A 23,388-nucleotide genomic window follows, 5' to 3' on the forward strand; every position below is an offset into this window, starting at 1 on the left:
TAATAATAATAATAATAATCCTCAAGACAACGTCTGCCTATCCCCAGATCCTTGGGAAGGTCTCAATCGCAGGACAAAAAAATGTCAAATCCAGCATTAGCATCTAGGCTGACTGTAGCTCCAACCATAATAATAATAATAATTAATCATTTCTCCTCGGACTGCCCTCAGTCCAAGTGGGATGAAGGTGAAGGGGAAAAGGTGCCTTCTTAACCTCCTTTGAATTAATTCTTTAATTTTATGAATCCTACTATTTTAATGTTTAATAACATTTTAATACATTCTTTAATCTCTGGTGCTCTTGTCAAAGACAAGAACAGGAAACAATGAATGGAAGCCAATCAAGGAGAGTAGCAACCTGGAATTGAGGGGAAACTTCCTAACAGGAAGGACAATTAACCAGTGGAACCGCTTGCCACCAGAGGTTATGGGTGCGACAACAATGGGGTTTTTTAAAAGAAGAGACTGGGCAGCCACCTAGCTGGAATGGTACAGGGTCTCCTGCTTGAGCAGGGGGTTGGACTAGAAGACCTCCAAGGTCCCTTCCATCTCTGTTATTATTCTGCTTGGGCAGGGGGTTGGACTAGAAGACCTCCAAGGTCCCTTCCAGCTGTATTCTGACTGAAACGCCCAAGCTTCATCAAGTTTAAAGAGGAATACTTCCCAGCTCAATCTTCCCCTTTGGGACACCCCTTACAGATGTGCTAGAGACCCAGGTTGGGAAAACACATTCCCACGACCCGTTTGAAGAAAGGCAGGCACAGAAATACCTTCCCATCCCTAATAGTGACGATCTGGGGAGGGGGGGGGAAAGAGAGAACTCCCATCCATGTGCATAAGCCCCGCCCTCTCGCCGAGAGCCCCGCCCCGCGGCTCCGCGAACGTTCCTTCGGGAAGCCCCGCCCACCCACGTGGAGCGGAATCCCCCGCGGGGATTCCCTTCGGCTGGCGGGGGAAGCCCTCCGCCGCGCGGACGGCCGCTCACTTTTTTCCTCCACCGGCGGCGGAGTCGCTGCTCTGGGGCTCTGACCCGTGTCTTCGTGCACGTCGGAATGCCGTTCCTTGGATTCCACGCAGCCCATCGCCCGCCGCGGCGCCTGGACGGGGGGCCGCGCCCCCCCCAGTAACGGACTCGGCGCCGCCGCCGCCTCCAACGCCCTGGGGGCTTTGTGAGGTCACAGGGCCGCCCCCCCCACCGCCCCTTGACCCACCCGTGCACAACTAGATCGCGGGGATCGCCCCCTCCAAACGCGACGCCCGGCAGACCCCCGTCTTTCCCGGCTCCCCGCCCCGCCCCCGCCCTAATTAAACCAACTTTAATTTGCAACAAGGGGGGGGAGAACTAAAAACCATGGTTAATTCTGAAAAAAAACCCACCCCTCCCATTTCCTTGGAGGGGGGTGTGTGAGCAGAAGGTCGTGTGAAAGGATCAAGTGGCAAGCGAGCTTGGAAAGTATGGGGTGATTTTAATGTTAATGTTTTATCCTATTCGAGGTTTTATAGCAGGGGGGGAGGGGTCTTCAAACTCGGCGCTTTTATGACTTGTGGACTTCAACTCCCAGAATTCCTCAGCCAGCAATTTCCTGTCCAGAGACATCTCTGGGAATGGAGTGCAGCAGCTTAACCATCTACCAACCATGATAGGGACTGTTCCCATCTGTCAGAAATGGTGTAGGGTCTGCTGCTTGGGAGAGGTGGGGGTTGGACTGGATGACCTACAAGGTCCCATCCATCTTTGTCTATTCTATTCTATTCTGTTGTATTCTATTTTTCCTATTTCTATTCTATTCTATTCCATTCGTTTCTCTATTCTATTCCTATTCTATTCTATTCATTTTCCTATTCCTATTCCATTGCATTCCTTTTCCTATTCTATTCTATTCTATTCTATTCTATTCTATTCTATTCTATTCTATTCTATTCCAAACATCCTCTCTGAATGTGACTGGACAGTGGGGTGGAGGGGTGGACCAGGGAAGAGAACGCTAACTAGAGGACTTTTGTGCTCAAACTCATAGCTCTGGCTTTGCTTACTGTAAAACCACTTGGCTTTAGTAATAGTAACCTTTTCCCAATACACATGGAGTAGAGGATGTTTTTCTTGACTAAGGGACCACATTTCAGCCAGGCCTGGCAGTCCCTTAAGGCAGCGGCCCCCAACCTTTGGGGCATTAGGGACCGGTTCCGTGGAGAGAGGTTTTTTCCCCCGTGGATGGAGGGGGTGTGGTTTTGCATGCTGCCTGCATCTCACAGATGGGGCTTCGCTTGTTTGTGTGAACCGGTTGCTGGCATGCCGGGGAACAGGGCCGGTCCATGGCCCCAGGGGCTGGGGACCCCTGCCTAAGGAACCCGCAAGTTGAGCGTTTGCCAGCTCTGTGTTAAAGAGGTAGAGCTTGTACCTCTCACCGCGAACATAATTTGGCCTTTTTCATTTTCTTCTGCTTTTTCGCGGCCGTGTCCTTGGAGGGTTTGGGACTTTCCGTCCTGGCGCCAAGACCTTCATCGGCTTTCCGCTTGGAAGCCACCACTTCCAGGGAGTTCCATAATTCGTCCTCTTCCTCTTTCACCTCGTCCGGGAGGTTCATGGACGGCTCAAGGTCCTCGCTCTGCAAGACAGAGAAAAAAACAGAGGGGAACTGAGCTGTCAATCTCCCGTAAACCTCACTGGTTGATTGTGGGAGGATAATGCAGCTCAGGACTGGAGACAGGCCTCGCAGTAGTGACTGAAGTTAGAACAGCTCTGAAAAAACAGGGACTTAGGACCGTTCCTCACACTTACGACCATTGCAGCCGCCCCACGTCATGGGATCAAAATTCAGATGCTTGGCAACTTGTTCGTGTTTATGACGGGTTGCAATTGTGGTTCTGTATGCCTGTCTATCTATCTATCATCTATATCAGTGATGGCGAACCTTTTAGAGACCGAGTGCCCAAACTGCAACCCAAAACCCACTTATGCATCGTCGGGTGAGGGGTGGGTGTGGCCCATTGAGTGGGCGTGGCTGCAGTGGTAACGGCAGACTGGGTGGGAGTACAAAGTTCAATCAATCAATTCCAACTTTGCAAGATTTTTTTTCCGTGAGAAGTTGAAATTGACTGACTGAACCTTTTTTTTTTTTTTTGCACACGATGGCGGAGGCCTAAAGCGAAAAGGTTTTATAAAACCCAGCTGAAGGTCTAGGACTGGGGCGACGGCACGCGTGCCCACAGAGAGGGCTCTGAGTGCCGCCTCTGGCACCCGTGCCATAGGTTCGCCACCACTGGTCTATATCTATCTATCTATCTATCTATCTATCTATCTATCTATCTATCTATCTATCTATCTATCTATCTATCTATCTNTTATTTAATATATGTATTAAACTGGCTTTGCTCAATATGGGACAGCTAAACAACCGGCTGTTGCAACCGACTGTTTAGCTCAGAAAAAAACATTTTAAATTTCCAATATATCCCTCTTCTGCATGGCTCTGTCTAAGCAGAGATGTCAGCTTACTAAATCAAATCTGAATTCCACTTCAGTTTCTGAGTGTGTGATTTGCTAAGACTTTTCAACTTCCTGACCTTTGGATTGCCAATTAATTTGAAGTATTAAAGTGGCAACTTTTTTCCCGGGCCGTTTTAACACTTGCTCAAAGTTACAATGGACTCCTCAAAAGCTACTGACAGACCATTTTCAAAGTTACGACAGCCGCACACCCACCCACAGAAAACACACCGCGTGGTTATGATAACTTACCTCCCATTTTTCCCGAGTGGTCAGCAAGAGGCAGTTCAATCGGGATTTGAGATAAACCTGCAATCGATACAGACTCAGTAAGAAGTTTTTTAAAAAAGAAAAGAACAGATTTGCTCATTTATTTATTTTTAACAAAAAACTTTGGGAAGCCTGCCCCTCTCTTGTTCAAAGAGAAAACCCCCCCCCTTCATTCAGAGTGTTTCCCAAAGCTCCAGATTCTGTACCCCAATTCTCAGGACGGCCCTCTACCTTATGTTCTAAACGCTGGCTGTGGAGGTTGTGCAGCCGAAGGAAACGGTCCAATCCACACGAGGCGACCACCGGCAGCGTAGGGTGACACCGGATGGCGCGGACGCTCCCAGCGAAACCCTTGAGGCACTTCACCAAACGCCCTGTGGCAGAGAGTTCCCCGGGGGTTAAGTTGCAAGAAGGACCTCTTCCACCAAAATAATAATAACAACAATAATAACAACGATAATAATAATAAAGTTGTAAGGGACCTTGGAGGTCATCTAGTCCAACCCCCTGCCCAGGCAGGAAACCCTATACCATTTCGGACAAATGGCTGTCCAGTCTCTTCTTTAAAACTTCCAGTGTTGGCACATTCACCGCTTCTGGAGGCAGGTTGTTCCACTGGTTAATTGTTCTAACTGTCAGGAAGTTTCTCCTTGGTTCTAGGTTGCTTCTCTCCTTGATTAGTTTCCATCCGTTGCTTCTTGTCCTGCCTTCAGGCGCCTTGGAGAATAGCTTGACTCCCTCTTCTTTGGGGCAGCCCCTGAAATACTGGAAGACTGCTATCATGTCCCCCCTCCTCCTTCTCTTCATTAAACTAGACATTCCCAATTCCAGCAACCGTTCCTTATATGTTTTAGCCTCCAGTCCCCTGATTGTGGTGGTGCCTACCTCACAGCAGGGACTCTGAGCAACACACAAAGGATTAGAATCGAAAATATATACAAAATAAACAACCCAGGCACTACACCAAAATAAGAATAGTACAACCCACATCCGGACCTATATCCGTTCTATTCTCAATCTGAAACAGAATAGTTGTCACATCATCCATTTGTTCTTAATCAATCTTGTTAAAGAAAACTCCGTGGGAATCGGGCATAGAAAAACACAGTCTGCTTTGACCCTGAAAGTGAGGCCTAGTATGCATTCCAAATTCTCTTTTGAAGTAAACCCTTTTCTTTCTTCACCAGTTATACCTTGCCGTAGATCTATAACCGCAACGTCTCCGTGGGAACTGCCAACGACAACAGCGCTGGAAAAAAAATAGAGTTTATATGTTTTGTCTTTTTAAAATCTTGTTTTGCAATAGAACATCACCAAGGAGGCGAATGGTTCCCTCCACACAAGAATCAGCGGTTAGATCTTGTATACCGTATGTTTTTTATTTAAAAAAAAAATACAGTATTTGATTCCTTCTTTGGAAGAAAAGCTAATTAAATTGTGGAGATATCCTTCAACATTGGATGCAGAATTTAATTCTAACGGGAAACCATGCTTGGATTGTAATAATAAAAGCTCTCGTGCCTCATCTGTGACTTGAGTGTCTTTTTCCCACCCTAGAATCCTATTGCTGCTTGAGCAATAATTTCTATTCTCGATTTAAATATTTTAACTATTTACTGTTTATCGTTCTGTTAACGATTTATATTGTGTTCCTCAAATATGTTCGGTTTGAAATTCCACAGGGATAACTCTCTGCATCTTATCTTTTGCATTCTGGTTTGGTTTTTGTTTTGTTTTTAGAAAAATCTTTTTTTTCTCTTTTACTGGCACATTTTTCATTCGTATTGCCTTATTATTATTTTTTTTATAAAGCAGAGTCCTATTCCACAAGAAACAGCCGCCCCTGCTCGTAGCGCTGCCTTCTCCAAAAGCCCCATTTGGGGCAGAGAAGAGAGACTCACTTTGCATCGGAGGTGAGCGAGAGGGACGTAAGTGGGTATTCGCCAAAGGTCACCTCCAAAACGGGACGGCGCTGGGGGCAGCTGGGATCGTAAAGCCGGACCTGGAGGCAGAAGATCAAGAGAATCAGGCCGAGTTCTTGCAGAAAAAGCAGGACAGGATGCAATAATTAAAATAAATGAAATACCTTTGAGGCACAATAGCTAGAGATGGGGGGCGTTCCTCTATTTTCTCAATTTCTTCCTTCCATCTTTTTCCTTCCTTCCTCCCATCTGTTTCCTTCCTTTTCTTTCTCCTTCCTTCCTATCCATTCCTTCCCTTCTTCTTCCCATCCATTCCTTTCTTTCTCCTTCCTTCCTATCCATTCCTTCCTTTCTCCTCCCCTTTTCCTATCTTCCATCCTCTTCCCATCCATCCCTTCCTTCCTCCCTCCTTTTTCCTTTCATTCCTTTCCATCCATCCATCCATTCCTTCCTTTCCCTTCCTTCCTCTTATCCATTCCTTCCTTCTCATCCATTCCTTCCTTCCTTCTCATCCATTCCTTCCTTCTCTTCTCATCCATCCCTTCTGTCTTCTTTCCCTATTCCTTCCTCGCTCCTTTCCTTCCTTCATTCCTTTCTTTCCATCCATTCTTTCCTCCTTTTCCCTTCCTTCCTTCCTCTTCTCATCCCTTCCTTCCTTCTCATCCATTCCTTCCTCTCTTCTTTTCCTTTGGACTACTAGCCTCTCATTCCCATATTCTGGAGGAGACACAGTTCCTAAATCTATTTCAAGAGCAATGCTAGTTGGGACTTATCTAGTGTAGTTACTGCTAGGCCAAATCCAACTGACCAGCCATAAACTGCTTTGAGTAGCTGAAGAGCTCATGTATCTTAACCGGCTACTACAGTACCTGGTGATGTCCGGTGCAGGTCACAATCTTCTCAGATCCAGGCAAGAATTCCATGTCCTGGTCCCAGATAGGTACCCTCAGGTCAAGCCAATCATGGTGCACCTGTGACAGGAACAAAGAAATCATGCAAAGAAGAGACCTTGGGTCCGAAATTGCAAAGCCAAGGCAATGAACCGGCTTACAAACACAAATCCAGGCACGCCAATAAAACTACTCACGTTTTTGGCTCGGAAAACCGGTTCCTGAGGCTGGTGCAGGTCCCATATTTTCAGGCAATTCTCTTTCCCCCCCGTGGCGATACGGTGGGGCTGTTCGGAGCTTTGCCTCATGCGGCAGACGCCGGGCCCCACCTGAACCTCCACCTGCCAGAAAGGAGAACTTGGTGAGTGATGAGTTTCCCTTCTTTTTTGAGGAAAAAATATATGATTTTATTAAACATTCTACTGGCAGTAGTTAAAAAATCAAAAGACGTGTCCTTTTGGCTGAAATAAAGATGAAGTGGTTGCTGAACAAACAGCTATAACTCAAGGCCCTTGGACCATTATTTGTTTGGATACATTCATCTTTTTTTTTTAATACTACTTTTTAAAAGTAATTTTACTATATGTGCTCGCATTCATCGTTAGATGACGCTTAGCGCGTTTTGAAATATGTATGTATGTAACTAGCCTACCATTTTACTGTTTCTGGCCATATGGATGTAATAAAATGATTTGATTTGCACTAATACAAAGGAATGAAAGAAAGAAAAAAACAGTAGAAAAAGGAAAAAGGACACCATGAATGGATTTGTATATTGTTACTAAAAAAAAAAATTTTTTTTTTTACTCAAATCTGAAACAGTTTACTCAAGTTTGGGAAGTATTGGTGTATATTTTAAGGAATTAAAAGTATTGGTCTATACTTTAAGGAATTAAAAACACAAGGAGCTTGATAGTTCTTTTTCTGACTAGCAAGTCAATATTTATACGTTATGCTTTTTAATAGACAGCCAGTTTGGTCTCTTGGTTAAGGCACCAGGCTAGAAACCAGGAAACGGCGAGTTCAAATCCTACCTGAGCCATGAAAGGCGGCTGGATGACTTTCGGCCAGTTCCTCTCTCTCAGCCCAACCCACCTCACAGGGTTGTTTTGGGGAAATAGGAAGAGGAAGGAGGAGTGTTAGGTATGTTCACCACCTTGAGTTATTTATAAAAATAACAAAGGCGGGATATAAATGAAGTTTGGAAGGGTGCTCACACACGCTTTCTGATTTCCTAACCATGATCGGGAAAGATTGAGGTAAACAGTTAAGTTTATGCAGAGTCAATTTCTTGGCCAACACAAAACTACAAATATATATCGCCTCTATAACCATCCCAATACAGATGTCATCCATGGAGGAAAAAAACCTTAGAGAAAAGCAATCTTAAATTTCCATCTTTAACAGCACAGGCCTCACGATGAACACAAGGCAACGCTTACATTTTCTGAGGAGGAATCCCGCCAGATTTTCATCAACCCCGACTCCACACAGGTGATAAGGGAACTGCAAGGAGGAAGAAAAAAAACAAAAAACAAAAACAAAGGCAGTGAAATATTTTTTCAGGGCAAGATATACAAATACAGAAAGATCTGATATGGTTTGGAACCATGACAATTCAGTAGCCATCCAAATGGAAGGTTGCCTCTATTGACAAGAGTTATATTTTGCAGTCAGTTTCATTATTTTAGAACTCTTAAATCAGAGCTGGGAAATCTTTTTTTTGGGGGGGGGTATCCCAGGGCTGTATTTAAAATTGGGGACAGAGCTGACAAAAACAGTGGTGCCACATTAACTGTGTGGGCTCGGAGGACGAGTGCGTCAAAGTCTTCAAGTTGTAATTGTGCGATGCTTATTGAAGGTTTGTTTCCATTTTTTCTTTCCTAGCTCAAGTAGGAATAGGAAAAACTCTGCCATTTTTGCCAAGACAAGGGAAAAATCAAAAGGGATTCACTACTTACCCCTCCAGGATAGCTAAGCCACAAAAAGGTCCCTCACCTCCCTGGCAGTCTCGGGATTCAATAAACTTGCCCTTCTCGGTACTGAATAACCGAACGGACCCGTCGAGGCTTCCCACAAAGATCTGTGTGGAAAAAGAAGGCAACGGGATTCGTGAGGTCACTTACGGATCTTCAGGGTTAACATTTCTTAGATGGCTCAGGTACGGTCACAGGTTCAACCCTATCCCTGACATTTTGAATTAAAATGAACCCAATAGTCTATAAGAGGGAGGTGGTGTACAGGTACACCTCGATTTACAAACAGTTCATTTAGGGACCGTTCAAAATCACAACAGTACTTAAGCAAAGTGACTTATGACCATTTTTCACAGCCAAGCCAGTCAAGCACAAGCAGAAAAGGAAGACCATGTCACCTCTGATTCGTACGGATCTCCCCAACACATGGCAGTGACGGCTTCTTGTCGACTGAGCGTTGCTTCCCCCATCCTATAGTTTGTGGCCTGTTTCTTCTGCAGGTTGACCCCTAAAAGTGAGGAAAGATATATCACTCGACAGGAAAAAGAGTAAGGAAAAGAATCATTATAACAGCCTATCCCCCACCCCTCCCCTTAACCTTCCAGCAAGAGACGATCTTGTCAATAAAGGAGAACATTGGTAGGTTCAGGGTTGAAATGAGGGATCTTTGGTGCTCTCTGAGTTTGGTTGTTTTCTTGCAGACATTTCAGCGTTCCAACTAGGTAACATCATCAGTGCAAGAGGGAGGTGGGGTTTGGGAGGAGGAGGAGGAGGAGGAGGAGGAGATCCTTGGTGCTCTCTGAGCTTGGTGGTGTTCTTGCAGATGTTTCATGACCCAAACTAAGTATCAGTGCTTGATTGACAAACAGTAAAACAACAACCCAGTCAAGGAACTACCAACTCAGCCAATCAATCAAACAGTAAACAGCTTTGCTGCTTAAACTCAGCATTGTTTATATGGAAAAAAAATCAGACACTGGACCTGAAAGTATATAGTGGCCCAGTATCTTATTTCTATATATCTATATCTATATATCTATATCTCATCTATCTATCTATCTATCTATCTATCTATCTATCTATCTAATCTCATCTATCTAATCTCATCATCTATCTATCTATCTTATATAAAGGATGCTGCGCTTCAGTGATTAGATGGCCTAGTCAATGGTATCTGAACAAAAATCTTTTTAACATTTATATTTTATTGTGTTTTACTAATCTAGGTGAAATGTTAATATATATTGCAAGTCCATGTATGATATGTCATACACTACTGTAAATAAATAAGTAAACAACCGCCCAATCAAGAAACTACCAGGAACACCTCCATCAACCCTAATAGGACAAGCCACTAAGTATATAAAAAGAGAGCAAATTCCTCTCTCTTCTAGCACTGATGATGTTACCTAGTTGGGTCACAAAACGTCTGCAACAAAACCACCCAGCTCAGAGAGCAACAAGGACCCATCAAGAGACAATATTGCTGGATGATGGATCAAGTGGCCTCTTTGGCGCCAGCTTTATTTATTATTTATATAATAACAATGATGTGTGTGTGTGAGAGATATATAATAATACTATATAATTTATATTATGATTACATTTATCTGCCCCCATCTCGCCTAGAGGTTTAGAAAGCCCCTTTTAGCTTCCCAGTCAGTCAATATGGGTTGAGCAAGTGAAGCTGGAGGCAGCCGGGATTTCCTTCCCTCCACTTGCCCCTCGCCATTCTCCGCTCGCCTCTTTTCCCTCGCACTCTACATACGCCCAGAGGCACCATGCACACTTAGAAGCTGCTGCCCGCCCCCCTCGCCGGCCTCCCCGCCCGTCCCTTATCTCTTCCATCCCTAAACCCTCCATTCCAGATTCACCCCAACACGCGGCTAGTCCTCATTACCTTTCAAAATGCCCGTCTCGGAGCCCACCCACACGTGGCTGTCCCGCGCGGGAGACGCCATGTCCGCCTCAGCTCCGCTTCGGAGTTTTCTGGATTGTTTCTGAGCCGGAGCGATTAAAGTGACGGACCGCAGCGCGCGTCCGTGGCTTTGATTGGCTGAGGCGGCACTTTGGTGCGCCAATCATGATCGTCCCCCTCGCATTCCTTTCCCATCTTCAGGCGGCCCCGCCACTTTTGGTACAGGGAGATATAAAACTTTTGCAAGGATTAGAAGCGGGTCGGTTGAATTCTTGGGTTTGTTTTGTTTTTGAGGAGATAGCTTATTAATTTAGCTATGTATTTTGTTTATCCCGCCTTTATTTTTATAAATAACTCAAGGTGGAGAACGTACCCAACACTTCCTCTTCTTGGTATTTTCCTCCTAACAACCCTGTAAGGTAGGTTGGGCTGAGTGAGGGACTGACCCAAAGTTCCCCAGCCAGCTTTCATGCCTATCACTATCTCCTTTTTGCTAGGTTAGTGCCTTAACTACTAGACCAAACTGCTTAGAATCATGCTTAGGAGTGTTTAGAACTGGAGCATAAAGTCCCTTCCTTGCTTTTTCATCTAGTCTTCTACTTTTCTTCCTCCCTCTTTTGTCTGTTCCTTAATGCCAAAAAAGGATTTAAACTAAAGTAAGCAGCGAAGATAATCTTGGTGGGTTTTTTTTAATTCCACTGATCAGAAATAAGCATAGCAGAGAAGATTTCAACAGAGGCTTACTTTATTTCACAAGCCTCCAACAATATGGCAACATGACAGACTCTATTTGATTCCCTTACCTCCCAACGTTTTAGATAGCTTGAGTGAATCTACAATTGATGTCCTTGCCTAAAAACATAAGACTTCCAGAACAAGGAAAACCTTATAAAACAAAGGAATGGATAGAGACAAGGAGTAACAGTGAGTAAAAGGCCACACAGCCCAGATAAATATTATATGATACCGCCACCATCCCGCAACTTTTAAGATTATATTTGCTAAGGAAACGGAGAGATCTGATTTCAGCGTTTTTGCAAACTTTTTCAGAGGATTGTAATTCCTTTCAAGGAAATTTTAAAGTCTAGCAAAATCTGTCCTGTAACGGGGATGCGCTGTCCAATATATTTTTCTTATGCTTAATCCCAACAGCCAGGATAAAAATAACAGCACAATGGAGAGCCAAACTTCCAGCCTGTAATAAGATAGTGAGTGAACCATTCTGCAGAAATTAGGAACATCCTGTCATGCAGAAGAGGAGCAGGATAAAAAAAAAACCTCAGGTAAAAGAGAAAAAGTCTTCAAAGTCAGCACTGTATTGTTTTTGCTAGTTGAAATCCCTTCTTTTAGCAGTCAATGTAAGCTCTTGACATTTGCAAAATCTGGCGTCTTTGTAACAGAATACTCCAGATCAATTTGACATTTGCAGTAAATGTGACTGTAGTTGTAATGTGAAAAGGGAAGGAGGTGTGTTACGCACTGAGTTTTGCTGTGGTTCGTTCCCAAGAGTGAAAACTAGCTTCCCATCATTGCTATCTGCAGTTGCATTGATGCATGACCGAATGTGTGCAGCTGGGGCCCCTGCGCACACCTGCGACGTATCATGTGTCCCGCTTGAAGCAATGTAAACATCGCCAGCTAAAAATGAATCCTGCATGGAAACCGGTCCGAAGATTGCCTCAGCAGCTGAACTGGAGTGTGTGTGTGCACAAGGGGAACTGGGGAGCCCTACTCTTTCCCCTGGTAACCTTGCAGAAGAAACCCCCCACCCGTTTAGCCATCAGGGCGGGGCAAACTACGCCACAGAGTGGCCAGGAAAAGCGGGCAGCGCAGACTCAGCTGCAGGGCCTCGCAGGCGTCCCCCTCTGGACACACAACTTTCACGCACATCTCGGCCTCTCGTCCGCCTTCGGCGTCCCGGAAGGGCTGCGTCACATCGAAGCGGATGCCGCAGGCTTCCCCGTTCAGCAGCCGGGTGTCTCGTCTCTTGGACCGAGGTTGCAAGAGAGGGTCGGGCCAAGGTGGAGCAGTGAGGAGGAGGCGGAGAGGGAACGGCTGGCTCTGGTCCAGAGACTGCTCGAGGTTCAGCAGGACGAAAGCTTTGGTGAGACGGAGGCCTCTCTGGCAACGGAGATGAAGCATCCAGCAGAATTCATGATCTGGCCCTGTGGGGAGAAGAAGGTAGTATGTTGTAAACCACACAGGGGAGATGGGTGGAGGGCAGGGGAGATGGGTGGAGGGTAGGGGAGAAGAGAAGAGGAGGATAAGAAAGCAAAGGGAAACAGGAAAAGATAGAAGGGAAGGGAAGGGGAAAAGGAAGAGAAGGGAAGGGAAGGAAGAAAGGGAGGGAGGGAGGACTAAGAGGGAAGGGAAGGGAAGGAAAGGGAAAAGGAAAGGAAAAGATAACAAGAAGGAAAAGAAATAGCATAAAGTGTAAATTATAGACTATAAAATATAAATTAAAAAACAATTAAAACACTCAGCCTTCCTTTCCCAGCTGTTCTAACTCTTTAACTTCAAAATCTGGCTGACATTTAGAAGCAACCGTTTATCATACCCCTTTTAAAAATTGCAGATCCCCACCACCACCACCCCACCAAATTACAACACTGGATTGAACAGAGTGGCCAAAAGGATAAACATGCTTCGATTTACTTCACAATCTTTACAACCTGCCTCGTAACCTAGAAGCTGTAACCGCAGAGACAGTTGGACTAAAACGGCCATCGGTTTTAAGCAGAAGGGATAGAAGGAACGTAACCCCCCTCCAATTTCAAGACACACACACACATCCCCAGGAACTCAAGGCCTTGGGAACTGCCCGACAGCTGTTGCACAGCTGTCTGTGCTCCAGGGCGGAGTCTCCAAGCCCATCCCCTGCTTCGGTCTGATTGGCTGCACAGCTGGCATCCAGTAGGAGCCTGGCACCCATTCCATGGCCCTCCCGCTCACCTTGCCTGCCTTCGTTTAGTTTCAGCGACGTCGTCATGCTCTTGAAGTCGCCAGTCGCCAGCATTGCCATGAAGGCTTCGTAGGCGTGGGAAGTGCAGCGCACCATGCAGCTGCTAAATCTGGGCTGCACCGGGGGCTCTCCTTCCTGCAAAGAAGACGCCGGGCTGTCATCGGGAGGGCAAAGCGCCCACGTCTGCCCGCCGGCTGGAGCCTCCGTCGCCAGCTCCTGACCTCCGACGTAGCCCAGAACAGCCGTGCCCAGGATCAAGACGACGATCAGCCCAGAATGACCCATTGCAGACTTTCGGGACAGAAACAAGCATGGCGAGGGAGAGAGCTGCGGGCAGGCTGAGGGGGCTGGATCTCAGCGCCACAACAGGCCTGAACCTGTTGTCGCAGCCTGCCTGGATTCCTTGGCCCCCGCCAGCTGCTGGGCGGGTGCCCAGAGCGGCAGCTGCCAACAGCTTTGGAATGCCAGGCGCCAGAGGGGGAGGGAGAAAAGACCGCTGGGGGCATGGCCAAGTTATATAAGTAGTAGTAGTAGTTTGCGATGGACATTATCAAGTCCGGCGGAAGAAAAAAAAACCCCACCAGCTTCGTCCCACCATTTTGTGCAAGTTGGGACAGGATGCAGCTGCAGCCAACAGAGATGGCAGTGGCGGTTTTGTTCCCTCACCTGCCCTCTGGGGAGTTTTCTTCACCTGTCCCAGAGGTGAAAACATGCTGCAGGTAGCGGACTTACAAATATTTGTTTAGTGATCGCTCAAAGTTACAACACTGGAAGAGTGACGTACGATCGTTTTTCACACTTACAACCTTTGCAACATCCCTACGGTCACGTGATCAAAAGATGGCTTGGGAACTGGCATGTACTTAGGACAGTTGCAGTGTCTTGGGTGGTCATGTGATCCCTCTTGCGATCTTCCAAAGACAAGCCAGATTCATTTGTCACTAACTTAGCAAATGCAACAATTCACTTTAACAACCGCAGTTGAGAGGTTTGCAAAATGGGGCAAAATTCAGCTTAAGCATTGCTTGGCTGCAAGATGGGCAGTGTAGAAATTGAATTAATGAGGGCCTGCTTGACCTCTCTCCTCCACCAAATGACCTTCTCAGAGCACTGCAGCTTATCATTAGGCCAGGGGTCTTCAAACTTGGCCCTTTTATGACTTGTGGACTTCAAGAGGAATGCTGGGAGTTGAAGTCCACAAGTCATAAAAGGGCCAATTCCCAAAACCAACCTTAGTCCTTGTTTCGTGAGACAGGGTCTTTGGACCCCTTGAACTAGGCCAGGGGCAGGCAACCTTGGCTCTTTTTATGACTCATGGACTTCAACTCCCAGAATTTCTGAGCCAGTAGCTGGCTCAGGAATTCTGGGAGTTGAAGTCCATGAGTCATAAAAGAGCCAAGGTTGCCTACCCTGAACTAGGCCATGTCGAAAAGGGTTGGGATGGTCTGCTTATCTCAAACATTTTGGAGCGATATTAAGAACAAAATGTACTTCAGTCCAAATAAAATAAGGCAACATTTTATCTTCCTGGTTTATCCCCAGCCAGCATATCCCAAGTATAAAGTTGCTAGGAACTGTAAAAAAAAAAAAAAAAGTTGCAGGCTGTTGTAAACTTAGAAAGGAATTAAAAACAAAGCACTTTGTGTTTGTGTAAAGGAAGAAAGAAAAAGATAGATAGATGGCGAGTTCTAGTCCCACCTTAGGCACGCAAGCCAGTTGGATGACTTTGGGCCAGTCTTTCTTTCAAGCACAGCCTACCTCACAGGATTGTTGTGGGGAAAAGGGGAAGGAATATTAGCTAAGCATTACCCAATTAGATAAGCACCATCTGATCAAATTCCCCCTTCCATCCATCCATCCATCCCCAAGTTACTCAGGAAAATAAACCAACTCCAGCATTTTTTTTCAAACCAGTGCGTTTATTAATAGTAGCAATTTTGTACACATGTAAAAGAAATTTACCATATACAGAACTGATTGCTGATACATTTTTCCTGACATGTACCAAGCTGCCACCTTTCCACAAATAGAAAAACATCCTCTTGATTTGTAGGTATAAGGGTTTTTTTTTCCAACTTCCAGTTTCTAAGTACCAGCAAACTTTTTTTAGTTATACATGGTTGGGTTTTGTTATTTTTTTTAAAAAAAGAGAACCCCAAAGCACACCTCTGCAGTTTTGTTTTTTTTTCCCTCCACCAGGTCTTGATTTTCAGATGCTCCAGGCATTTGAAGGCAGAAGGATACTGCCAGGAGCCATTTCAGCTTTTCATTATTCCACCAAAAAAACAAAACAAAAATTCTTCTTGATTCGAAAACATGTGGACAAGCTTGTGTCTTCTTTTCAAACGTCTTCACGATTACCATTCCATCCTGCCTTTGTGGAAACAGAAGACATAGATCAAAAATTGAGGAGCTGCTGAAATAACCTGTAACCTCAAGGGACAAGCCTCAATGAAAACAAATATGCTTTTTGGAGTACGAAGAACTTGAACTAGGGAAGGGATATCACCAGAAGCCAATAACAACTGAACAGGGACCTTGGAGGTCTTCTAGCTCAACCTCCTGGCTCAGGCAGATCTTAAGACAATTCCAGACAAAGGCTGTCCAATCTCTTCTTAAGAACCTCTCCAATTTCTGAAGTCCTTGCCCTGATTGTTCTCACTGACAGGACATTTCTTAGTTCTAGATTGTTTCTCTCTTTGGTTAGTTGCTTGTTGTTCTGCCCTTCAGGGGGCTTTGGAGAATACGTTGACCCCTTTCTTCTTTGTGGCAGCCCCTCAAATATTGGAACACTGTCCTGTCACCCCTAGTCCTTCTTTTCATTAGATGCACTCCTGTCCATCTGAGAAATTGAGGCTACACTACGTGTTCTTCACAGCCTCAAAAGCAATTATTACTGATTAGCATGCTTCGTGTTATAAATGGACTTTTTCACCTCTTGAAATGGGAATTAATGGGAGATTTCATGCTGCAGCGATCCAGCGAAAGAGCCAGTAGGCATTAAATTGGGAGCTTAAGAAAATAGTGGAATGCATTAAATTGGAGCTTAAGAAAATAGGGCAAAATGTAAAGAAGGAAGGCAAGCAATAAACTCCCAGACTGATGCAGAAGAGAGCTGGCTTTGGGTAATCAGAGGGACCACTCAGTCACAGTATATCAGACTGGGGCGGTAGAGATCTCATCATTTTGGGAGCCAACCCAGGTAGGCATCAGGGGGAAAAAAAAAACCCCACAAAAATCTGGCTTGCACACAATTGCCCCAAGCCAAAACAAACCAGTCTGTGGTTTAGCCAGATATGAATCCCAACGGATTTGAGATCCCTCGCTGATGTTATTTCAACTACAGCCTTCTTGACTAATCTTCCACTTACAACTGAGGTGAAAAAGGTCGTAAAACGCTTACATTTTTAAAAAAATGTCGTAAAATGATGACAGGTAGCCCTCCACTTACAACAAACTGAACCCAACATTTCTGTTGCTAAGTGAGGCAGTTAAGGGAATTTCTGAAATGGAAAAAAACCCCTGCTTAACAACCACCTCGCTTAGCGACAGAAATTTTGGACCGTGTTGTGGATCTAAGTTGAGGGCTACCTGCATAGGCAGGAAAATCCACTCACCTATGTTTGGGCCGTTCCTTGCAAGTTATTTTCTGCAGAAAGAAAGAAAAAAAAGCAACATGTTTACCCAAACATCGACAAATCCATAAAATTGCAAGAAAAACTTGTCAGGAATCCAACGTATAACGCCCGTGCCATCTGCAGTTTTTCAGGCAGTTCCTGACGTTTCATGTTGTTCAAAGTGAGCTAGTTGTATTCATCATCAAAACTGCAACTGGGAAGGAGAATGCCCATTTATATGTAAAAAAATAAATTCTACACAGAAACGTGTGTAGATTCTTTTTTATTTAACTATCAAGAATTAATCTGTCCTGGCAGGAAGGCTTAGGGCCCCAGCTTGATATATTGAGGTGTAACATGTTAGTTTGAGCTGGGTTGGATCCTGTTCGTACATCATTTGTAAACCATAGTGAAAGACAGTGTATATTTGATGAATCAAATAAATATCCAAAGTTATTTTGAGCGAAACAAAAAGTGTCACCTCTAAAGGTGGGGAAAAAAACCACATGAGTTTTTTTTCCAAATGCCATTTTTCCTCCGTTTTGCTGTAAAATGCCTGGAGTAGCCCCACAGCGAGAACGGCAGCAAATACTTTTAATTTTATTTAAGTTCCAAGCCTCAGGATGTCAGGATGTCTTGCTTGCCTAGGAACTTCATCAAGGCTGGCAAGTATGCCTACCACCCATTCCTAATTCATGGCCTGTACAAAAATAGTCACTGAGTGAGCCAGATTTGACCCACAGACCTTAGCTATGGATTAAAGCTATCTTGAAGAATTTCTTACCGGTTCGTTCTCCCATCATGCAAGAGCGCTGTGACCGGCTTTTCCATTCTGTAGGAAATAATATATCATGAACATGTAAATACACCAGCCAGGTAAATTACACCAAGCTCATTATTAATCAGCTAATAGAAGCCTGTTGCACAGCCTTCAAATTTAATTCAGCACCAGTCTCAAGGTATGGAAACCCCCCCTAGCTATTAAATTGCGGTTATCCTGCTTAACGAGGCTGTCTGTTTTCTCTCCAAATATACAGGCTGTAAAACAGGGTGTCCAATTTTGACAACCTTAATTAAGATCTATGGACTACAATTCCCAACTTAACCTTAATATCTATGGACTATAATTCCTAACTTAACAACTAGAAGATCTGTGGATTTCAACTCCCAACTTAACAACCTGAAGATTGGTGGACTTCAACTCCCAGAATTTCTGGGAGTTGACATCCACAAGCCTTATTGGACACCCCTGCTTTAAAAAGACTCAAGAAAGCAGGGCAGGGGCAAATATCTCTCTCCCCCCCCCACTCCAGACTGGCCAAGTTCCAGCTGATGCTCAGATTCCGATTCTCAACAGCGACAATTCAGCCGAACGAGATTCCAACACAATTTCATCATGTCAGAAGGAACCAAGCCAGGTGACCAAATTAATTTTGAATTAAGCACCAGGAAACTTACTTTGATGACGCAAGGAGGGACAATCTTCAGGGACTTTCAAGAAGATTCATTTCCACTTTAGAAACTGTTGAAAGAAAGAATCAGGTCAAAAAGCAGGAACCTGGGTTCTCAAGAGCAATTCTTGGAGATGACAAGGGTTCAGATGCTCAGTCCCCATCAGACGGCTCCTTCTGAAGCAGACCATCCTCTTTTCCGTCTGTTGGCACCAGTGGGTTCAACCTTTGCAGGTTCTGGTGCCAGTCAGACAGTAAGACGTGAGAGCTTTCATCACTGGGACCATGAGCTGTGGATTTTTAATAGCCACCCCTCTTTCATATATTTTATTTTTCTGCCTGAGCAGGGGGTTGGACTAGAAGACCTTTAACATTCTCTCCAACTCTGTTATTCTACTCTATTCTCTTTTTTATTCTAATTTCTATTCTATTCAACTTTATTGTTCTATTCTACTTTTCATTATTCTATTCTATTCTTCATTATTCTATTCTACTCTACATTCTTCTATTCTATATTATTCTATTCTACTTTCTTCTATTCTACTCTACTCATTCTTCTATTCTATTCTCTATTCTGTTCTATTCCTAAAAATTATATGGCACATCTTATCTAGAGGGGGCTCTAATGGCTTACAATCATAAAAAACAAGATAAAAAGTGAAGCAGGCTTCAACTTAACCATTTGATTCACTGGTCGTTAAATCAAGGACGACCCAAACAGACAAAACTCATCAACTCTCTAAAACAGGGGTGTCAAGCTCAATTTCATTGAGGGCCGCATCAGCATTGCGGTTGCCCTCAGGGGGCCAGGTGGGTGTGGCCAGGGTGGGCATGGCCAGCTCTACATCATTCTTGTCAAGGGTGCCTGTGGGGGCTTGGGCAGGAGTGGGACAGATCTGAAGGTCTCTGGCAGAAGGGGGTGGGACCAGGGCAAGTGCCAAGGCATGGTTCACTGGAGGAGCCTCACTGTTCCTCTTAGGTCATGCAGGGGGGGGGGCTTAGGGCGCTAAGACTGAATGCACCACAAAATTGTACATTGGCTCCCGGCCAGCCTGGGCCAGGCCAAGGCAGAGCGAGGGCCATTCCCTCATTGTTTCCAGGATGGCTTCGCGGGCCGCATCGGGCCTTGTGTTTGACCTGTCTGCTCTAAAATATCCTCAAATAAGGACTCACCTTTTCTCTAAAGTGGATCCATCGTCTGTAAGATAGAAAGTAAAACCAAATTAGTAGAAGGAAAAGCCAGAAAAACATTTGTGTGATAAGATGTGTGTGCCCGATCAGGGCTTTGGTAACTCAATTGCCATTTGACTAAAAAGTCGTCCAACAACAGAGGTCATCCTTTCGAGCGCCAAAAAGTCACAAACGCATCTCCCAATTGACCCACAGCCTTCAAAATTCACCTCTAATAGCTCCACGGTGCATCTTAACCATCGGCGGATCCTTGCAGGTTCACGCGCTCTGCAAAAAAAAGAAACAAGAGAATTCTAGAGATTATACGTTTTATCTCCACGCTTAATGCCTAAAAAACAGGGTCTTGTGTGTTCTCAGACAGTTAACTGAGCATCACCCATCATCAGATATATGCTTGTCTGTTTTAGGCACATCACGGAACACAGGAAGGAGACGAAGGGTCTTTGGTAACTAATAATCCAGATTTTTTTCCCTGCCTTTTGAAATAAAACAGCAGCCAACTAGAAAACAAATGGAACACAGGAAGGAGACGAAGGGTCTTTGGTAACTAATAATCCAGATTTTTTTCCCTGCCTTTTGAAGACTGTAAACCAGCAGCCAACTAGAAAACAAATAACAGGTAGCCTTAATTGTGCATTTAGTGACCGTACAACGGCACTGAAAAAAGGGACTTAAATGACCCATTTTTCACACTTATGACCACTGCAGATCGAAGTTCAGATTTTTGGCAACTAGCTCGTATTTATAAAACAGGGCAAAACCTCTCCATACAAAGAATAAAACTGCTTTAAAAGTGATTTTGAACGGAGTGCCCTTTTTTAGTACACTTACCTGTGACGCAGAGACATCCGTGCTGCTTGCATCTGCAAAACAGGCCACAGGGAAAATGAATATATATATTTTCTGCCACCTGAACCTCACAAAGCCCATTTTTATTAGACAAAGTTCTGGAGTACAGTTGGTCAATTTTCTATTTTGAGGGCTACTCAGACTTGTGCCTTTTTCTCCACTGACGGATCAGAAAGAGAGAGTCCTGGATCTCATCATGGTAGCTTTTCCTGGCTGAGGAATTCTGGGAGTTGAAGTCCACAAGTCATAAAAGGGCCAAGTTTGACGCTAAATACGGAGATGGGCTACATACAAATTAAATATATTCCACCCCAAGCTACTTCTTCCTTTGACTTTTCAATTTGCTAATTTAATTCAATCTATTCTATCTCATGTCTTTTATTGCAGCAAACGGCGGCCTGCAGAACAGCTGGCTTTGTACAATCTTTGTCCATTTTTTTTTTAAATGAAATTTAAAAACCAAGCAGCGTTCTATTAAAAAAAAATAAGCCCATCTTACCTGGAATGCTGAGCTGCAGAATCCCATCGACCCAAACTGTAGAGAAAAACAGAAGCTAATTATAAATACAGTTTAACCTTGGTTAAGTCAAAGTTTTTACGAAGCGGTTATGGCGACTGGGGTCTTTTCAGAAAATAAAAACATCCTCACAGCACAGTTCAGAACAGGTCTGTGTTATATTTCATCACCAAAAGACTCCGTTTTGCAAAAATAGGCCCCTCGGAAGAGGCTTAAAAACTATTTAATTTTTTTGTCATTTAAAATTTTTAATGTTAAATGAAACATTAGCCTCTCCAGCACTTTTTTAAAGCAATGGCAAACACACATCATCTTAAGAGGTATTTGCAAAAACCAAATATATATCAAGCGTCCCCTCCATCCCAAACTCTGGGTAGTTTGCCTGTTTTAAATTGCATTTTCCACTTTCCAGGAAAAAAAATCTTAAAATAAAGATATGCATAATATATACATTTTATCTATGCATAATATCTTGTTTAAAGAGCCGGGCTCGCATGCAACCCCGCGCAGCATTTCAACTTCCCCCCCCCATGCATACTTTTTTTTTTTTTTGCAGAGATCCTATTTGCTGCATGCATCGATTCCTCCCTTCCCCCGGACCGGGATCTTTTTCGATCTAGTGGATCCCAATTGTGCCTACATTGGGAAGAGAGGATCGTTTGAAAGAATTGGGGCGAGTTGATCTGGAGCTGATCTTCCTGCAGGCCGAGGATGGCGACGGATTAAGAGCAACGGACCTTCTCCGGGTCGACCGCAGATCCATCGAAAAAGAAATAGAAAACGGCGGCAAAAGAGTTAAATACTCGGGAGCCGCGGGGCACGCTGGGAAATGCTCCGCCCTCTCCAATAGAGAATCTCTAGTCTAGGGCCTGATTCTTCGCGAAGGGTTGTGGGTAGATGTGAACATAGAGATACTAAAAGAGAAGACATGAATTTAGCATTTGTTCTACCCGTGCGAAGAGATATTTTGCCCAGGAGTTGGCGCGTCATTCTCACAACTCCCTGCTGTTGAGTGTAGTAAAGGAGAAGGCGACGTTCAGACTTAGAACAATTTTTTTTAGCAATAACTGCCATTCTTAATATGAAATAATAAACTTACATTTGACCAAAAGGTGGACTGCTAGACAAAGTTCTTCTATCATTTCGTTTCTCTATGATACAAATGGAGGGGAGGTAAAATGAGCGCGAAAGGCAGGAGCAGTGCGCAAGCGCAATAAGAGGAAAGGGCCGAAAGGGCGCGCATGCGTAATGTAAAGATGGTAGCTGAACCTGGGAAGGCGTCCAAGTATCCCTAAGCATGGACAGAGTGCTCCTAAGCACATGCATAAAAGCTTTCGGCCATTTGACGGATCTATCTGATTGCAATGTTTGTTTTTAAAAGGGTCACTATTCCACCAATTCTTATTGCCATATTTGTCTTATCGCACTGATTCTCTATTTAATAAAGCTTAATAAAACTTAATAAATTGTTGCAAGGGTCATTCAGCTGCAGAAGGAAGGAACGCGTAACTGAAGTGCCATAGTTGAGATGAGAATGACCTTGGTTGTTTTGTTGCAGACGTTTCGTGACCCAACTAGGAAACATCATCAATGCTAGAAAGGAGTGGGGTTTGTTGCATGTGCCCTTTCTAGCACTGATATTACCTAGTTGGGGTAATGAAACATCTACAAAACAAAAAACAAAACAAAAAAATAAAGCTCAGAGAGCATCAAAGACCCCCTCATTTCAACCCCGAGCTACTAATATTCAGATAGATAGATGGATATATAGATAGATACAGATTGAGATACATAGAAACATATAGATAGAGTGAGAAAATATAAATAGATTGAGATACATAGAAACACTTATATAGTGAGAAAATATAGATAATAGATGACCGAGATATAGTGAGAAAATATAGATAATAGATGATTGAGATACAGAAACAGATGATAGATAGATAGATAGATAGATAGATAGATAGATAGATAGATAGATAATGAATGATAGACAAGACAGATGACAGACAGACGCTAGAGAAGAGATAGATAAAATAGATGACAAATATACCGTACATATATTCCGTACAGACTGATAATGTTATTAAGGCTGGTAATAAAACATTGGCAGGAAAAGAGTTTGATCCCAAGTTACATACAACTGGATACTGGTCTGGTTTACATATAACTCCCCTCTATGCGGTTGAGGTTTGATTAGCAGACAGTTTGTCAACATACAAAGAACTATACGCTTGATATTTCTTTTCTCTTTTTCATTATGTTCTTCCCATTCTTTCTTTTATTCTTTTTTAAAAATTTCTTCTTCTGAACTTTAAATATGTAAAACTAGCATTCA

General features: G+C 44.1%; 2 protein-coding genes, 1 long non-coding RNA gene and 5 other non-coding genes across 10 annotated transcripts; all 8 read right to left on the minus strand.

Moving 5' to 3' along the window:
• Positions 1 to 2,402: 2,402 nt before the first annotated feature.
• On the minus strand, positions 2,403 to 10,506 carry WDR74 (WD repeat domain 74). Its single transcript, XM_015821482.1, has 11 exons — positions 10,446 to 10,506; positions 8,944 to 9,053; positions 8,531 to 8,652; positions 8,012 to 8,075; positions 6,767 to 6,910; positions 6,549 to 6,650; positions 5,659 to 5,759; positions 4,951 to 5,006; positions 3,989 to 4,131; positions 3,740 to 3,796; positions 2,403 to 2,606 (listed from the first exon to the last, which is right to left on the minus strand). Exons 1-11 carry the CDS (start codon positions 10,504 to 10,506, stop codon positions 2,403 to 2,405), a joined length of 1,164 nt encoding a protein of 387 aa, XP_015676968.1.
• A 1,730-nt stretch (positions 10,507 to 12,236) lies between these two features.
• LOC107292398 lies at positions 12,237 to 13,710 on the minus strand. Its single transcript, XM_015821484.1, has 2 exons — positions 13,416 to 13,710; positions 12,237 to 12,628 (listed from the first exon to the last, which is right to left on the minus strand). Exons 1-2 carry the CDS (start codon positions 13,708 to 13,710, stop codon positions 12,237 to 12,239), a joined length of 687 nt encoding a protein of 228 aa, XP_015676970.1.
• A 1,616-nt stretch (positions 13,711 to 15,326) lies between these two features.
• Positions 15,327 to 21,818, minus strand: LOC107292432. Of its 3 annotated transcripts, none has more exons than XR_001548997.1 (9): positions 21,691 to 21,818; positions 21,033 to 21,068; positions 20,516 to 20,547; positions 19,894 to 19,951; positions 19,667 to 19,691; positions 18,501 to 18,564; positions 17,827 to 17,874; positions 17,043 to 17,074; positions 15,327 to 15,799 (listed from the first exon to the last, which is right to left on the minus strand). It is a non-coding gene; the product is annotated as an uncharacterized LOC107292432 (long non-coding RNA). The 3 variants fall into 3 exon arrangements; XR_001548998.1 differs by having other exon boundaries at positions 15,327 to 15,795; positions 21,589 to 21,818; XR_001548996.1 differs by having other exon boundaries at positions 21,589 to 21,818.
• LOC114922937 lies at positions 16,551 to 16,615 on the minus strand. The gene has a single exon (XR_003810537.1). It is a non-coding gene; the product is annotated as a small nucleolar RNA SNORD31 (small nucleolar RNA).
• On the minus strand, positions 17,186 to 17,250 carry LOC114922934. Its single transcript, XR_003810534.1, has one exon. It is a non-coding gene; the product is annotated as a small nucleolar RNA SNORD29 (small nucleolar RNA).
• On the minus strand, positions 18,374 to 18,444 carry LOC114922936. Its single transcript, XR_003810536.1, has one exon. It is a non-coding gene; the product is annotated as a small nucleolar RNA SNORD30 (small nucleolar RNA).
• Positions 18,650 to 18,776, minus strand: LOC114922932. Its single transcript, XR_003810532.1, has one exon. It is a non-coding gene; the product is annotated as a small nucleolar RNA SNORD22 (small nucleolar RNA).
• LOC114922935 lies at positions 20,666 to 20,736 on the minus strand. The gene has a single exon (XR_003810535.1). It is a non-coding gene; the product is annotated as a small nucleolar RNA SNORD26 (small nucleolar RNA).
• Positions 21,819 to 23,388: the final 1,570 nt, after the last annotated feature.

Source organism: Protobothrops mucrosquamatus, unplaced genomic scaffold (assembly GCF_001527695.2).
Source record: "Protobothrops mucrosquamatus isolate PMUCROS unplaced genomic scaffold, P.Mucros_1.0 scaffold1339, whole genome shotgun sequence".
Classification (NCBI taxonomy): Eukaryota; Metazoa; Chordata; class Lepidosauria; order Squamata; family Viperidae; genus Protobothrops; species Protobothrops mucrosquamatus.

What these genes read in the sequence shown, in the direction of transcription:
- WDR74 (XM_015821482.1), bottom strand. Translation starts at nt 10,506, where the DNA reads ATGGCGTCTCCCGCGCGGGACAGCCACGTGTGGGTGGGCTCCGAGACG. An exon ending in GGGATTCCTCCTCAGAAAAT is followed by an intron (nt 6,911 to 8,011) that starts GTAAGCGTTGCC and finishes CCTTTCTGGCAG; the next exon opens with GTGGAGGTTCAGGTGGGGCC. An exon ending in CCACTCGGGAAAAATGGGAG is followed by an intron (nt 2,607 to 3,739) that starts GTAAGTTATCAT and finishes TCTGTCTTGCAG; the next exon opens with AGCGAGGACCTTGAGCCGTC.
- LOC107292398 (XM_015821484.1), bottom strand. Translation starts at nt 13,710, where the DNA reads ATGGGTCATTCTGGGCTGATCGTCGTCTTGATCCTGGGCACGGCTGTT. An exon ending in ACTAAACGAAGGCAGGCAAG is followed by an intron (nt 12,629 to 13,415) that starts GTGAGCGGGAGG and finishes TTCTCCCCACAG; the next exon opens with GGCCAGATCATGAATTCTGC.